The 14,669-nt window shown below is 46.8% G+C and overlaps 1 protein-coding gene across 1 annotated transcript; it reads right to left on the reverse strand.

The window, feature by feature from the left end:
- Nucleotides 1–172: 172 nt before the first annotated feature.
- LOC121836057 (mitochondrial sodium/calcium exchanger protein-like) lies at nucleotides 173–14,366 on the reverse strand. The gene is made up of 7 exons (XM_042290706.1): nucleotides 14,164–14,366; nucleotides 12,572–12,704; nucleotides 6,957–7,153; nucleotides 4,851–4,926; nucleotides 4,672–4,752; nucleotides 3,351–3,415; nucleotides 173–1,986 (listed from the first exon to the last, which is right to left on the reverse strand). Exons 1-7 carry the CDS (start codon nucleotides 14,281–14,283, stop codon nucleotides 1,807–1,809), a joined length of 852 nt encoding a protein of 283 aa, XP_042146640.1. The 5' UTR covers nucleotides 14,284–14,366; the 3' UTR covers nucleotides 173–1,806.
- Nucleotides 14,367–14,669: the final 303 nt, after the last annotated feature.

Consider the following 14,669-nt stretch of genomic DNA (forward strand, 5'->3'; position numbering starts at 1 on the left):
GGAGATATGTCCAACATAATTGATACACTGCGCTAGCGTATTGAACTGGAACACAGACCCATATTCCCTGTTTTAACGAAGCTCATTTAGCTCATCAGTCGGGAAATATTCATGTGTAGGGAGGTGGTCTGATGTATGTGGGAAAGCACACCAAAAATGTAAGACATGAAAAAAAAAAAAAAAAAGAAATCTGCCTCTTTACAGCTTGGGACAGACTTAACCAGAGAGTGTTTTATGCCAGCTTTGTTTATCTTTGGCTTTGTATTGATGCACCTTCTTCAGGGTACCAGCGGCAAAATTCGTACCGTCATTTGGGCTCTCCTGTATCTGCCTAACACCATTGAGCATGCAAAGTGTTTTGCAGAATACACCAGATGCCTATTTTTGATGGCATAGAAAAGCATGCACATGCTCCAGTGAAGTGTGATGTGCTTTACACAATCTGAAAGATGAGTTAAACATGCGTTGCAGATGCTGTGTCTGATTAGCCAGAAAGGTCATGCAGATGTTTGAGGTCATTTAAAATTTGATGCATGCGTCCTATTGTGTCCACCTATACTAAAATCTTATTGCTTCCACTTTACCACTTATCCAGTGAGCATTAAGACTATGCTGACCTACATCCATACCAAACATCATACTAAAATCTTATTGCTTCCACTTCACCGCTTATCGAGTGAGCACTAAGATTATGCTCACCTACATCCATACCAAACATCCCAGCAAACCTGAGGAAAAAAAGCCTTTCAGTGGCAATGCACTGAGAGGTGCAGGCTGCAGCGTCCACATAGTAGAATGCAGATATTTATGCACTACCATGACGTCTACCAAAGCTCTGTATCCCTCCATACTTCTGTAGGCAGATCCACAGGAATTCCCCAGTACTGCCCTCAAACCCAGGGCCTTCACTGGCTGTGATTGCACTAGCTGTATGAACACAAACATTACTACGAGGTCATCTGCACCATTTCAAGCAGTGCCATTGTCTCATGATGACCGACTGGAAAACTTCAAACAATTCACACTACTGACATGCACACAGAAAGTTGGTATGTTGTGCAGGGGCTTTGAAGCATGTTGCTCCACAAGGGCTCCTGCAAGAACTATGAATGCATGTATTATCGCAGTCAAAAGAAATATAAATGCCCAATCACCATTCTTTTGACATTCAAACTATCCTGTCTGTGAATGTTGAGGCATATGAACAATCCTCGTAGCGCACTTATTGTCACAATGTGGCACCAAAGTGCTGAGGAATAGTTGTCTTGCATTTGTATTTCTGTCTATCGCAGTAATATTTTTGTCTTTGATATTGCTACAATCGGACATACAAGAAACCCTCTCCAGTAATGCCTTTGTTACTGGAATGGACACATCTGGAACTTGGACAGCACTCAATCTCGTCCGAGTTCAACACTACTATATGTTGTTTTCGAAGCACTCCCACTCTTATAACACAGCCCGGTATTGAAATTCCAAAGTTTGTTCTTCAGAGTTGGTAATAGTCAACTTTTGTACCACTATTTTTTTTTTGTATTTTTACCACAGATGGCAGGTGTGTACTGTAGGGTTGTACCTGCAGGTCATAATCGCAGGTTGGTTCCACAAACTTGCACCACACTTGTGTCACTTGTTGCAGTTGCTTCTTGAGGCTGGCATGGCTGTACACCACTGAAGCAGTGAGCTGTGATTTGGCCTGGTCCTCCGCAAGTCTGTACTGCAATCGAGGCACTGTAGCAGCCTCGATCGCTGCTTATTCGGTAGGGCACCGTTCGAGGCGTGACACCACAAACACCGTGAACAATCTCAGATGACCTTAGATTCAAGGAGAATGGCGACGAGGCAATACAGGGCATATACCAGGATGAGGTAGGCACCGAAAATCCTCTTGACGTTGAATCTAAGGATGAGCATGACCACAAGGGTGGACACCAGTGTGTGGCAGATGGTCCCATAGAGGATGCCAATCATGCTGCTCCACTCCAGCTGCGTGGGAGGACACAAAGATGAAGGCGTTCCAGGGTTAGAGAACGCTCTCAAACTGCCGAAGGGCTGTGCCGGTTGGGGAAGGAGGAGATGGGGGGGTATTTCTGCCAAACTGAGCCTTGTTCTTTTCACAGTTAACCTGTGCAGTGCATACGCGTGCCGTCTTCACCATGTATTTATCAGGCCCGGCGGAGTTTAGATAAGGGGATAATCGTCATGGTAATTTGACTAATTAACTACAATTAGTTGATTAACTTTTTAATTATTGGGTTCATGTTGGATTTGCAGTACTGACGGTAATTACTATTAGAGGCCAGATCAGTTTAATAGCTGTATTTTCGGGACTCAGAAAAACGAAGCACGCGCACTAAACCTTTCTACAATTGACTCATCAAGTGGTTTTCGATGATGCTCAGAAAGTTTTTAACTGAAACTACATGTTTATTTTCACTAAATAAAAAGTTTATTAACAAATTCTAGTTAATTATCGAACGTATCGCGACAATGAACGTTCTATATTATGCACTTCTGGCCGTATAACTCACCTGCACAGACCGCGAAAATGTAACTTTAATGTTTTTTTTTTTTTTTTTTTTTTTCTAAAACATTTTGGATTGAAACAAGCAGCGGCGGAACGCGCTAGGAGACAGAAGAAAGCCATTCGAAAGGGTGAGGCGCAAGCGGATCTCGATTCAAAGCGTCTCAGGCGGCAGTTCAACGAAGCCCTTGAACATTCATGCTTTCGCATTCACGACTCATAAGCGCTTAGGTGTCCTCGGACTTTTTTTTTTCTTTCTAAAACAATTTAAACCTTAAAAAAAAAAAAAAAAAATGTAGAAGGCGGTTTGATCAAGAGAGTAATGATTTTGTTTAGTCTCGTGCGTATATTTCTGTATATTTCTGCCTGTATATTTCTGGTTTCTTGTTTCTGTACAACCGCACAAAAAACAACATAACGCCTGTAAACTTGTTGCCAGCAAAAAAAGAAAAAAAAAAGAAATCTGGGGTGCTGTTGGGACATCCCAACAGCGTCCTCGATATTCTTTTTTCTTTTTTTGCGAGCAATAAATTTACAAGCATTACGTTGTTTCTGTGCGGTTGGACAGGAACCTAATTTTAAATTTCTGTGCACCCGCCCTTTTAAAAAAAAATAATAATTTCAACCGCCCTATTTAAAATAAAATCAATTTAATTTTATTATATTTATTATGTTTCTACCAGGGACGAGTTGATTCACACCCTTAAGGGTGTAAAAGTTGCTTCAGTATGTACAATTCGGTCCTGATCCCAGCTCTAGCGGTACATGGCAGCTTGAGGCGATTGCACTTCAAGGCTTAATTAACTCAGGTTTCATAAATACTCACACTTAGCCGGCCGCCCACTTGCGCCAGCTTTAACGTGTAAGGAATTCCAAATCCTAGAAGGAGATCTGATCGCACGGTCAAGACATTGACGGCAGAGCAGAATTCGCTGTCGCTGCTACTAAGCTAAAGCCGTTTTAGTTTGAACTTTTGAGTTGTTCTTATTTTCGCCTTGTCATAGTGCATGGTATAGCTCTCTGGTGATCTTGAATACTCGTATACTTAGAAAAGATATACAGAGAGTTCCCGAGAAACGAGAACCGTGTTTTTCGGCTCGTTTAAATAAACTAAGCATCGCAGGAAGCTCAAACTTCGTGAGACTGCGAAGCTAGCGGTTAGGATAGAACGCGAAAGTTTAAGATGTTGGTTCACCTGCATCAAAAGATAATTGATAAAAACGAAAATTTTCTATGAGCCGACGTCCAGCTAAGCCTAATATTGCCATAACAAGAAATGACACTGTGGGCACCTGTAGTATATATCTATTTCACTGGAAAAAACTTGTCAGCAAGAAAGAGAATAATGTCCTCTTTCTTGCTAACAAGACTTTTTTTTTATATATATATATAACTGAAATAGATGTTGCATACGCTCACTGTGTCATTTCTTGTTTTGCGATATTAGGCTTGGGTGGACGTCAGCTCACAGAGAAATTTCGTTTTTCTCAATTGTCTTTTGATCAAGGTAACGTCACGTTCTCGAACTTTCACGTTCTATCCCAACCGCCAGCGTCACATTCTCACAGAGTTCGAGATTTCTACGATACGTAGTTTATTTACCCGGGCCGAAAAACACCGTTCTGGGTTTTCGGGAACTCCCTGTACTTTCGAAATCTATGTCTGATGAATAGAGAAAAAGATGGTCATCGGTATACCTTAGTGTTGACACTGAACATCACCTAAACAGCGTGCTTTTTTATAGGAGCCATATCTTACTTCATGCAATAACATATCAGCTTTAGGGCGAACAGTATTCGGTGGCTACCAAAATGAACCAAGGTGCGCAGCAACTTGCCCCAGGCTGTTTCCCTTTTTTTTTTCCGCCCAGCGTATTATTGCGAACAGTATACCTGAAACAGTCCTTTATGTTTCTTTGGCTTACTTGTAATTTTATGGGTGAGCTGTGGTCCAAGCTAGAAACGGAATGCGAAGTTGGGCTCCCATACCTTGGACTATCTGACAAAAGGGATTGTATAGAGCTTGTGGGTACTGCAGAAGCAGAAGAAGGCTGAATGGAGTGTTTCAGCTCATACTGCCCGCGGCGGTATACATGCTCTCTTTTGCGATATCGCACGGTGACAAAACAACAACAAAAAAAAGGATACTGAGCAGGGGTCCACCGTAACACGCCGAAATCGCCATACGTGGATAGCCTTGCCGAGCCACAGACAGATTAGATATGAAGTCTGCAAAGTAAGAGAAGCAAAGCGGTCTTGATGTTTCTCGCCAGCCTCGCGGTGATCTCTGTCGGCTGCATCCGACCTCGGATAAAGAGTTATTATACCTCCTATGCTGTTTCCCCACGCAAGGACGGTCATTCCGAGGAAAGCGTCGCTGAGACCGATCACGATCCCCATTGTCTGCGAAGTAAGCACAGAACAACACGAGTTAAGCAGCGTCGACCTATCCCAAAGTTTCCTCGGCCAGAACGCATTTCTGAGAGCGTGCCAAAGAAGACGGGGAAGCAACAACACTACACAATGCCATATGACATAAAGAAAAAAATATATCAGGAAGGACGGACAAGTAATGCGGATTCATCTGTCAACAACAGCACGGTTCTGCAATGTTTCTATTTTTTTAACAACAAAAATGTTGTTTATTTTGCAACCGACTCTACGATTCGAAGAAGTCATTCAAACAGCGCCAAAAATGCATTGTCAAAGCGCTCGTCGTCTTTGCTCATTCACTATGCGGAGTGCAAGTTTGTCTGCTTCTTATGCCGGGGCTTGTGGTGACGTCAGATTGACGCCGGGCTCTGATTGGCTCTGATTGAAGGATAGTGGTTAGACCTCAAAGCAAGCTGCCTTGAGGTCTACCCACTATCCTTCAATCAGAGCCAATCAGAGCTCGACGTTCTGACGTCGGCACAGGTTCCCTCCGCACATATAATCGGCTAAATCAATCACGCACAGTGAACGCGCCGTGATCCTGCGGTTTCTTTCGCGCTTGATTGGTTTATCCAGTGTGCGCAGAAAGACGACGATTGCCGTTGCGATGAATTTTTGGCGCTGGGCTCGATTGGCTAAATTGGATCGCGGCATCATTCGTTCGAGTCTCTGTAGATGACACCTTTACAGCACATCCGCACAAGAAGCAGCTATCTGTGCCATCGAATCGTCATCCGTATAATCCTACGATAGATTTCTTGGTTCGATCGATAAGATATCTTAATCGCATGCGCCAATAATTTAATAAACACTTTTTGAAAGACTCGTCATTGCGATGGCTTGCGGAAGGAGTCGTAATACCTGGCCTAATTAACTTCGATGCGGCGGCTTTAGTTGAACATACATATAAACAGTCTTTTTAGGGAACAAAATTTAAAAAAAAATGCTCACGCAGCATACCGACGATTCGCAATATTGATCCGAGCGCTATTCTGCATTTCGTTTGAGTGGCTGGACAACTGGACAACCATTCAAAATATATACGGTGTGCAAGTTCGTCTGTTCCATGCGCACCTCTTTAGTTTGTTTACTCCCCAAACGCACCCGCGTACTTTTGTTTCTCCGGCACGGGCTTGGCTGCCTCGCCATCGCGTGGTCCCTGTGCGCTCTCTGCATGTTTGCCTTTGACTGGCACGCTCCTCCCTGCGTCATCCGATGCGCCAAAGACGCATTTTGGAACACTTGCTCCCCGTTTAGCCGACTGTGCGGAGTGCAAGTTTGTCTGCTTCGTGCGCAGGGGTTGCGGCGACTGTCGGAGCGCCAAGCACTGATTGGCTCCGATTAGAAGGATAGTGGGTAGACCTCAAGGCATTGAGTCAAGGCATTGAGACCCATGCAGCATTGGGGTCTACCCACTATCCCTCCAATCAGAGCTCGGCGTGCTAACGTCACCGCAACCCTTGCGCAACAAGCAGACGGATTTGCGTTCCGCATAGTCACTGCCAGCGCAGGGTGTGGATTTTTGACGCTTCTTACTTCGTGATAGACTATTCGGCGTTCTTATCGACTGATGCTGCACTCTCATTGGCTGCCAAGAGATAAGATGTTCCGAACTCACCATGCCCTGCGTTTCTTTAGCTGCCAGTGACTATAGACTGTGTGCCGTCTTCATCGTCACTATGGCGCTACGGCAGCATGTACAAAATGTACCCCCCTCCCCTCAACTTTTTTTTTTTTTTACAAAGTTTTTTTAACGCATTTTTGAACGCTCATTGTTCGCTCAAAAGTAGCGCTAGCGGTCCGAACCAGATACCAAAGTTGCAGAACTAGTCGAAATCTTTCTCAAAAGTTATAAGTGATTTTATAGATTGTTCAACGGCAAAATGGCGGTTTTAAAACCTTGGCATCATTTTTTTTTTTGGGGGGGGGGGGGGGGGGGGGGGAGGAGAGGGGGGGGGGGCACGCTTTAAATTGATTATGTCGATGTTGCCCTGAATTACCTTGAGCATAGAGACCACTTCGTTGGCCAGAACGTAGATCCAGGCTACTGACACGAAGAAACCGACGTAGCCGAATACCCAGTGGTATCTGGGCGCTTCCTCGTACTTGGACGTGAAGAAGACCAAGATGGCCAGCACGAGACAAGCAGCCAGCACAATCAGCGCCACTGGGAATCCCCCCACAAGGTCATCCATACCTGCAAGGAGTGTTCGCCGCCCCATCTTATTGTTGGGTAAACAGTCAGATCGCGATGAGGACTCTGATGCACAAGATACGAGTTGAGTCTACAGTGATGACTGCGAATGTAGCTGTTACATCAAATTTGAGGCAGGCGGGATCAACCGATTGAATTCCACGGGGATGCTACTTTTACAACCAAAAATGCAGCGTTGATAAGATCTTCAGTCGATGTCTCGAGTATTGCCCTCACGTTATGGCACGGTTTTCCGTATACTGTAGAGTGTCGGCATGATTGCTTCTGATTTAAAAATAGTGGGTAGACCTCAAAGCAAGCTGCCTTGAGGTCTATCCACTCTCCTTGAATCAAAGCCAATCCTCGGTGTTCTGACGTCACCACAACCCCTGCAAAAGAAGCAGACGATTATGCGCTCCGCATAGTATACGAATATCCCTACATGACGAATAGCCTCATTCGACGAATTGTCCCGCTATGAGTCGACCTATCATGCGAATTGTCTTTCTACGAACAATTCACACGCAACACGCAATACACAAGAACAACAAATACAGATCCCGTGGAGCATGCACGGCACCAGACTCACGAGTCTGTTAAGTTTCTATAGCCACTGGCAGGATTAGAGCGGCAGGGAGGTTCTTTAGTTGTCCCGCCTCTGCAGCGTGAGATTCCTACTTTCGACAACACCTCGTGAGCCTCAATTGGTTGATTGACTGAAAACGGCTTTCTTGTTTATTCAAAAGAAAATTGGAAGTCTCTGCTGTGGACTTTCCGTCCTCCGCTGGAGGGTTGGATCCTCAGGGGTCAAGGGGGGGGGGGGGGGGGGGGGGGGGTGCAACGGGAGGTGAGGATATGCTGCCGGAGTTGTCCTCTCTTCGTATCCCGAAGAGAAGTCCAACCCGACATTCCGAATATAGCATTGAATTCAGGAGGTGGTGACCAGGACTTGTCTGGATCCGAGGGATTGCGGGTCCATTCCCATATGACGCCGGGATGGGCCTCTTGCGGGGTTGCCGTCATGGCCCTCCGAGCGTACACGCGCAGCCGGCGGAGGGCACCGAAGACTCGCTGAGCCCAGGCAGCATAAACTTTTGTCCATACTTCGGCCATTGCTTGGTATGTGCTTGGCACCTGCCTGTCTGGCTACCGGCAATTCTCCGGCAACTGGAGATAAAAAGATGTCTGGCAAGCATTCGGCATCTGATCCTTCATTTTTAATTTGGCCACCGGAGCTCAAAAGATGTCTGGCAAGCATTTGACATTCGGTCCTTTATTTTTCATTCGGCCACCGGGGAGGTGTCTGGCAAGCATTTGGAATCCGATGCTCCTTTTTCGTTTGGCCACCGGGGAAAAAATAAGTCTGGCAAGCATTTGGCGTCCAATGTTTTATTTCTGCTTGGTCACCGCAGCTGAAAAGATGTCTGGCAAGCACTTGACATCTAGTTCCATTTTTGTTCGGCCATCGGTGCTAAAAAGGTGTCTTGCAAGCATTTGACATCCGATGCTCCTTTTTGACTTGGCCGCCGGAAATTAAAATATGTCTGGCAAGCATCTAGCGTCCAATATTTCATTTCTGTTTGACCACCGGAGCCTCAAAAGATGCCTGGGAAGCATTCGACATCCGATGCCCCCATGCTTAGCACGTCGCCACTTCTGTTCAGCTTCCTCTTATCATCCCGCTCCTTCGTCTTGCGAAGCACCCTGAAGAAGACTGCGCTACATTGAGTGAGCGCACCGTGTCTCGTGCATGCGCGCGATAAGGGGAAAAGGGCGGCACATGCAACCTCACTCACCCGTGACCCGGCCATGCTCGTGAGAAGGAGAGAAGGCACGGCCAGTGTGCCTCACTCTCCAGCGCATGCGCTTCGATGTGGTGATCGAAATTTTTGAGGGGAAGGGGGATGTAAAAAGAATGCTGCCGCATTTATTACTTTGTCCGGAAGGCGCTTCAAGACCTCGCACGATGTCTCGAGCGAAGGCACGTGCCAGACCTATCTTGCGAGGTCTCGATATGTAATCCACTCACTTTCCTAGGCCAGATTCACAAAGAATAGGCACTTTTTGCAAACCGTTGCAGTGTTCCGCGTACTGCGCACTTAAAAGCATGCTTCAAAGGCTCCAGTAGTGTGGCACGAGGAGCACGGTAACGATTTGCTAAAAGTCCCTATTGTCTTACCTTAAAACATATTTGCTAATAAGTTCGTAAGTTACGCATATTGTACGAAGTTCTGAATTCGGTAATTCCCGAACGCTTTCGTAAGTGAGAGTTGAAAAACGCCGGAAAAAAAAAAAGTTCCGGTGTTCCGCAAGTTCCCGATTAATGCAAGCCCTATTGAAAAAAAAAAAAAAAACAGCAAGAAAATCAAGCTGGTCAAGCTGGTTTAGCTGATTTTTATGCTGGTTCGAGCGGGTTTACGTGGTAATCAAGCTGGTTCGAGCTGGCACTGCAGCTGGGCAAGCTGGTACTTGAGCTAGTTCGAGCTGGTACTGAAGCTGGTTCAGGCTTGTCAAGCTGGTTCGTGCTGGTCAAGGTGGTTCAAGCTTGTTCGAGCTGGTCAAGGTGATTCAAGCTGGCACTGCAGCTGGGCAAGCTGGTACTTAAGCTGGTTCCAGATAGTCCTGAAGCTGGTTCATGCTTGTCAAGCTGGTTCGAGCTGGTGCTGAAGCTGGCCCAAGCTGGTTCGAGCTTGTCAAGCTGGTCTTGCTGGGAGCGCGCACGCCAAGGTCGGCTAGAGGTGGCCGAGCTGACATTACTGGGAGCGCGCGCGCCAAGGTCGACTTGGGCTGAGGCGAGACCACGTCCTGTTCTTTGTCCTCTCGTTTTTGGTAGACGACCGGGCGCTTCAGGCGCGCTATGAGCTTCCTTTGTGTGCGAATGAGAGAAAGTAGTAGGAAGGGAGAATTTGAGACACGTTTGGCTATCTAATTGGGCAGATTTTCGAAGGGACGGCTGCGTGCGCGTTGTTTGGGGACTACTTGGACGGCGGTGCAAGCGAAGTGGGATTTGAAAAGACAGCATGCGGCACTCCGTTCAGCGCGGAAAGAACTCGGACGCCCCGACTGAGGCGTCATTTCATGTCTTCGAACATGTGTGTGCTCGTGAATGACGGTGGTGCCGGGGAGTATCCGCCAATGCCATCCAAGCCACATGGATTTTCTCGCCTCTGCCGACTATGCGAGAGGCCGCTTCGCCCCCATTACTGTCTGGACCCAGGTTCGCTTCTCTGATCCGTGTAGTACTTTTTATTGTTGTTTCCTGTTTTTGGCGTGTGTCTAGTATTTTTCGTGTTGAGAGATAAGCAATCTAGTTTTAGTAACATTGTTTTGCACCGAGAACCACTCTCTGCGTCGGTTAGTACTGTGTCAGCGCCGAGGATGTGTGGAATCTGAGCTCATGTGAGCAGGCCGCGAGTACGAAAATAATAAATTGGTTGCTGAGCTGACTTTTCTTAAGAGTTTGGCTTGTTCATACTGTGTTTCAATTTAAACTGGTTAAACTGGTGAGAAAGTCCACCGGTTTAACCAGCATGCCAAACTGGGCATGCTGGGGCAATAACTCGGCTTGAAGCTGGGACTAGATCAACCAGCATAACCAGTATGACGATATCAGCCAGCACGCCAAACTGGGCATGATGGAGCAATAACCAAGCTTGAAGCTGAGACCACTGCAGGTCAACCAGCATGACCAGTATGACCGGGTCAACCAGCATGCCAAACTGGGAATGCTGGAGCAATAACCGAGCTTGAAGCTGGGACCAGCCTAAGCTGGTTTTTTCAATAGGGAGGGCAGGGCGTTGCTATGGGGACACCGCCTTCGGCAACACGAACATCCTATGGGAGAGCTCGGCATGTTTTGGAGCACGTGGGTTTGGGTCACAAGAAGCATAGGCAGGCCGCAGGGGTCCTTTCAGCATCGTTTATTTGATCATCGTGTCTGTGCATGAGATGTCAGCACTCCCTGATTTAAATAAACCCGAATGCCCAGCTTTCCGAGACCAGGATGGCTGCCACAACCGCTTTAGTCGACTCCTACGGACTCGAGCGACGTCAACAAAATTAATTATTGGTGGAAGGTTCAGCCCCCGTCCGCGGCTAGTTTGCAAAACGGCACTCCTGGGAACGAATCGCCACGGCATCGTTCGTGGTCCCAGGGATCCGGAAAGAGCCGACGAGCAGACTGTGAGGACACTACAATCGCCAACTCGACGCTGACGTAACGTTCAGCAGGGTGAGCGCTTCACCCACAGTGTGTAGCTCCCAAGAGATGCTCTATCTTGACCTGTGTCGATGTTTTTACTACTACCGTCACATCGGGACAAAGGGAGCATACTCAAAGAATAAATTGAACGGACCAAGTGAGGCGAAGGTAATTTTTACGGCATTTATTTGAGTTCTGCGTCGAGCAGGACAGCAGACCAAATCAACGGGAGTGTTCCGGCGACGAAAGCATCCGCCACAGCCACTCAACGATGACGACGAGGGGTCAAGAGGAACAACTCTAAAATCGAAGTCAAGCAGGGCAGCTGTCGGGGGCGGATGGTCGTGACCAGGGAGGGCAAGCGAAATGTTTTGCTAGGCCCGTAGACGAGTGCGGCCACGGCGTCATAAGAGACTTGATTTCGCGTTCAGTGCTCACTGCTCACCCCGTTAATTATACGCAAGGCGCTCGTCTGGCTCAGGCGATGATCCGCAATCGTTTCCAGTCTCAGACGAGTGCTGAGCACATGTTGCTGCTCGCGTAACCTTCTTCTGGCGTCGCGATGTTCTTCAACCATTTTAGACGAATAGTTGCGAAGAAGTTCGTAAGATGAATTGGACCCCTGTCGTAAAATTGTGTCTTATCTCACGCAAAAGTTAAGAACATTTTGCTTCGAAAACACGGAGAAGTTTGTAACTTTGGCGTAAGTTATTTGTACGAACTTTTTTGTTGTAAGATAATTTTAAGAATCCAGCCTTGGTGGGGGCCACCAGAGGCCGGAGACTTGTTTTGAGGATTCCTTGGTGTATAGGAAACTCGAAGAAACAAAGGTCGTCATCAGGAAGACGAACAGCGGAGAAAGTTCTTTTTGCAAACTTGGGAGCGAAACATAAGCCACAGTGGGCACAGAAGCGGTGTTTTCGGAGCTCAATCTAGGTCATTTAAACTTGAGGAAGAAAACGAGAAAGGACGGACAAACACAAACTTTGTGTTTGTCCGTCCTTTCTCGTTTTCTTCCTCAAGTTTAACTATCCATACCAACCCGCTCGTTCTGTCACCAATCGAGGTCATCTTGGCTCACTGGCGCCAACAAGGTCTAAGCTTCGTTGCTGAAAGGAATGTTCGCGCGCTCGCTTCACGCCCTCGCAGCTTCATGCCAAAAAAACTCTCAAACCAGAAATTCGTAAAGCGGTGGATAGAAGCCTTCGAAGCTCACTCACCGTGGGTGACGATAACGATGAACAGGGGGCTGATGACGCAGTGGCAGCTGTTCAGCAGACGGCACCAGTTGTTCTTGTCGTTCTCGTAGTCCACCACCGGTATCGTGATTGTCATGATGAAGTAGATCGGGGCCTGAGCCAGTAAAGGTGGGAAGAAAAAGTCGGCGGTGTAAGACGTGGTTATAAGCAACGCGTCATTTTTATCCGTAACTCAACAGGTCTCTTTACTGCATGCGTTCATGAGATACACATAAAGTGCAAACAATCATTAGAAAAATTTTTTTTCATTTTTTTTCAATCAAGTATACGCGTTACTGTATTCTTGGCCCACTCCTAATGTACCCCATAAAACGCACCAGAGAAAGCGGACATTTCTGCTTTTCAAGGTGACATGGGTTCAATCAAGAGAGGCGGTTCTTTCGGTTCCGACAGACTTCGCTCGCCCCTTACGACTGACTCGGTTAACTCGGGTGCCAGTTACTGTTCAAACGTTTGGTTAATATTCCCTCATATCAGCCTCTTTGATGCTTCCCCCACTCTCGACTATATACTAATATCTGATCGCCTTTTTTACATATGGAAAAGGGGCGCGTATGTAAACAGCTTGTGTGTGTGTGTGTGTGTGTGTGTGTGTGTGTGTATAGGTGATGAAGCGTGGTGAACAATATAGGCATGTCACCTTTCATAGTCCCTGTAAGTTCCACGCTTTCATAAATCTACAACGACTCAGTCAGATGTTTCTTGCTTTTTTTTTTTTCTTAGGAAAAGGGTTGGAACAGGCATAATAATCGCTAATGTCCGGAAAAGGCGCTATCAGAAACCCAAATAATACGCCTGTAATACCACAAACAAGTACCAACCCTCGGAAAAAGCATTTTCAGTTGTGCCACGTACCCCAACACGTTCGCCGCTTTCCCAGACTTTACGAATCACTTAGCATACTCGGCTAATCAAAGCAGAATTAAAAGGGGTAGTAGTAGTTAGTGGTGAGGGTAGCGGAAAGCCGGAACATGTTGGCCACTCAATTAAAAGGGGTGTTAAATATACCGCGTGTTTACACTCAGCTTAAACAAAACCAGGTAACAAATACGAAGACATGGTAAGCGAGGACCATGTTGGAGAAGAGACCGAGAGAATACAGAATTCAATTGGGAACATAAGACTGCCCTTCCTGTTGTGAGCCTGTCACAACACTTGCGAAAGACTCAGAGCTGTTGGGAGTCTGCTTTTGTCCCGTTAACTGTGTTATTATCTGGATTTACAGAACAAGCGAGACATGACCGTGTTTCGAAAGTCGTCGGTGTAAGGAGGTTTAATGCGGCAAACGGCGGACCAAACGTTTGCGCTGAAGAATCCAGAAAGTCTAAGTTCAATCCCCACCCTTGACCTGTTTTGATTTGGATGAGTATATAGTGTACCGGTGTGCGATCGTGCATCACTACTCCGTTAAACACGTAAAAAAAAAAAAAAAAAAAAAATTCAGGGATTCTGCACGGCTGAATTTCTCATCCACAGCCGAGGCACCATTGCAGCTGACTAACCCCCTGCTGTCTAAACAAACACACGGCACAATTTGAGGGACGAGCGCTAACCCTGCAGACGTCTCCCACTTTAGAGTACCAGGACTTGGACGGCCACTCGTCTAGGTCCAGGGGCCGCAGGTGGAGCCAGAGTTCCCGCAACGGGGACAGCCGGGGCGTCTGCACCGACATGTCCTCGGCGGACAGGTTTACCAGCGCGGACAGCGAAGACGCCGCCACCGCCGGGGACAACAGGTGCGGGGTTGGAGGCAGGGTGCCGTCTGCGACATGTGCGAAGCAAAACAGTATATGCGAAAACTTCCATGGTCAACGAGAAGAGGAAGAAATCGCCGCGAACAAGATCAGTGACACAAGCAAAACGGAAAACAACAACAACAACAACAACAAAAAAAAAAAAAAAAAAAAAAAGAAAAAACCGAAGGATTTACAGGTTTACGAAAGACGGAGCGTTCAGATCCAGCTTCTCGATCGTTTCGCCTGGCTGCGATGTCTATATTTTTCTTGTAAATCATGTGTTTAAAAGTTTGCTGTATATTTAAACGGCGACCAGAAGTTAT

Source organism: Ixodes scapularis, unplaced genomic scaffold (genome assembly GCF_016920785.2).
Source record: "Ixodes scapularis isolate PalLabHiFi unplaced genomic scaffold, ASM1692078v2 PGA_scaffold1__304_contigs__length_218370807, whole genome shotgun sequence".
Taxonomy (NCBI): domain Eukaryota; kingdom Metazoa; phylum Arthropoda; class Arachnida; order Ixodida; family Ixodidae; genus Ixodes; species Ixodes scapularis.

Coding starts and splice junctions, on each gene's coding strand:
- LOC121836057 (XM_042290706.1), bottom strand. CDS start 14,283: ATGTCGGTGCAGACGCCCCGGCTGTCCCCGTTGCGGGAACTCTGGCTC. Junction 7,154..12,571: donor CATCGTTATCGTCACCCACG/GTGAGTGAGCTT, acceptor CACTCCTTGCAG/GTATGGATGACCTTGTGGGG. Junction 4,753..4,850: donor GTGGGGAAACAGCATAGGAG/GTATAATAACTC, acceptor CTTACTTTGCAG/ACTTCATATCTAATCTGTCT.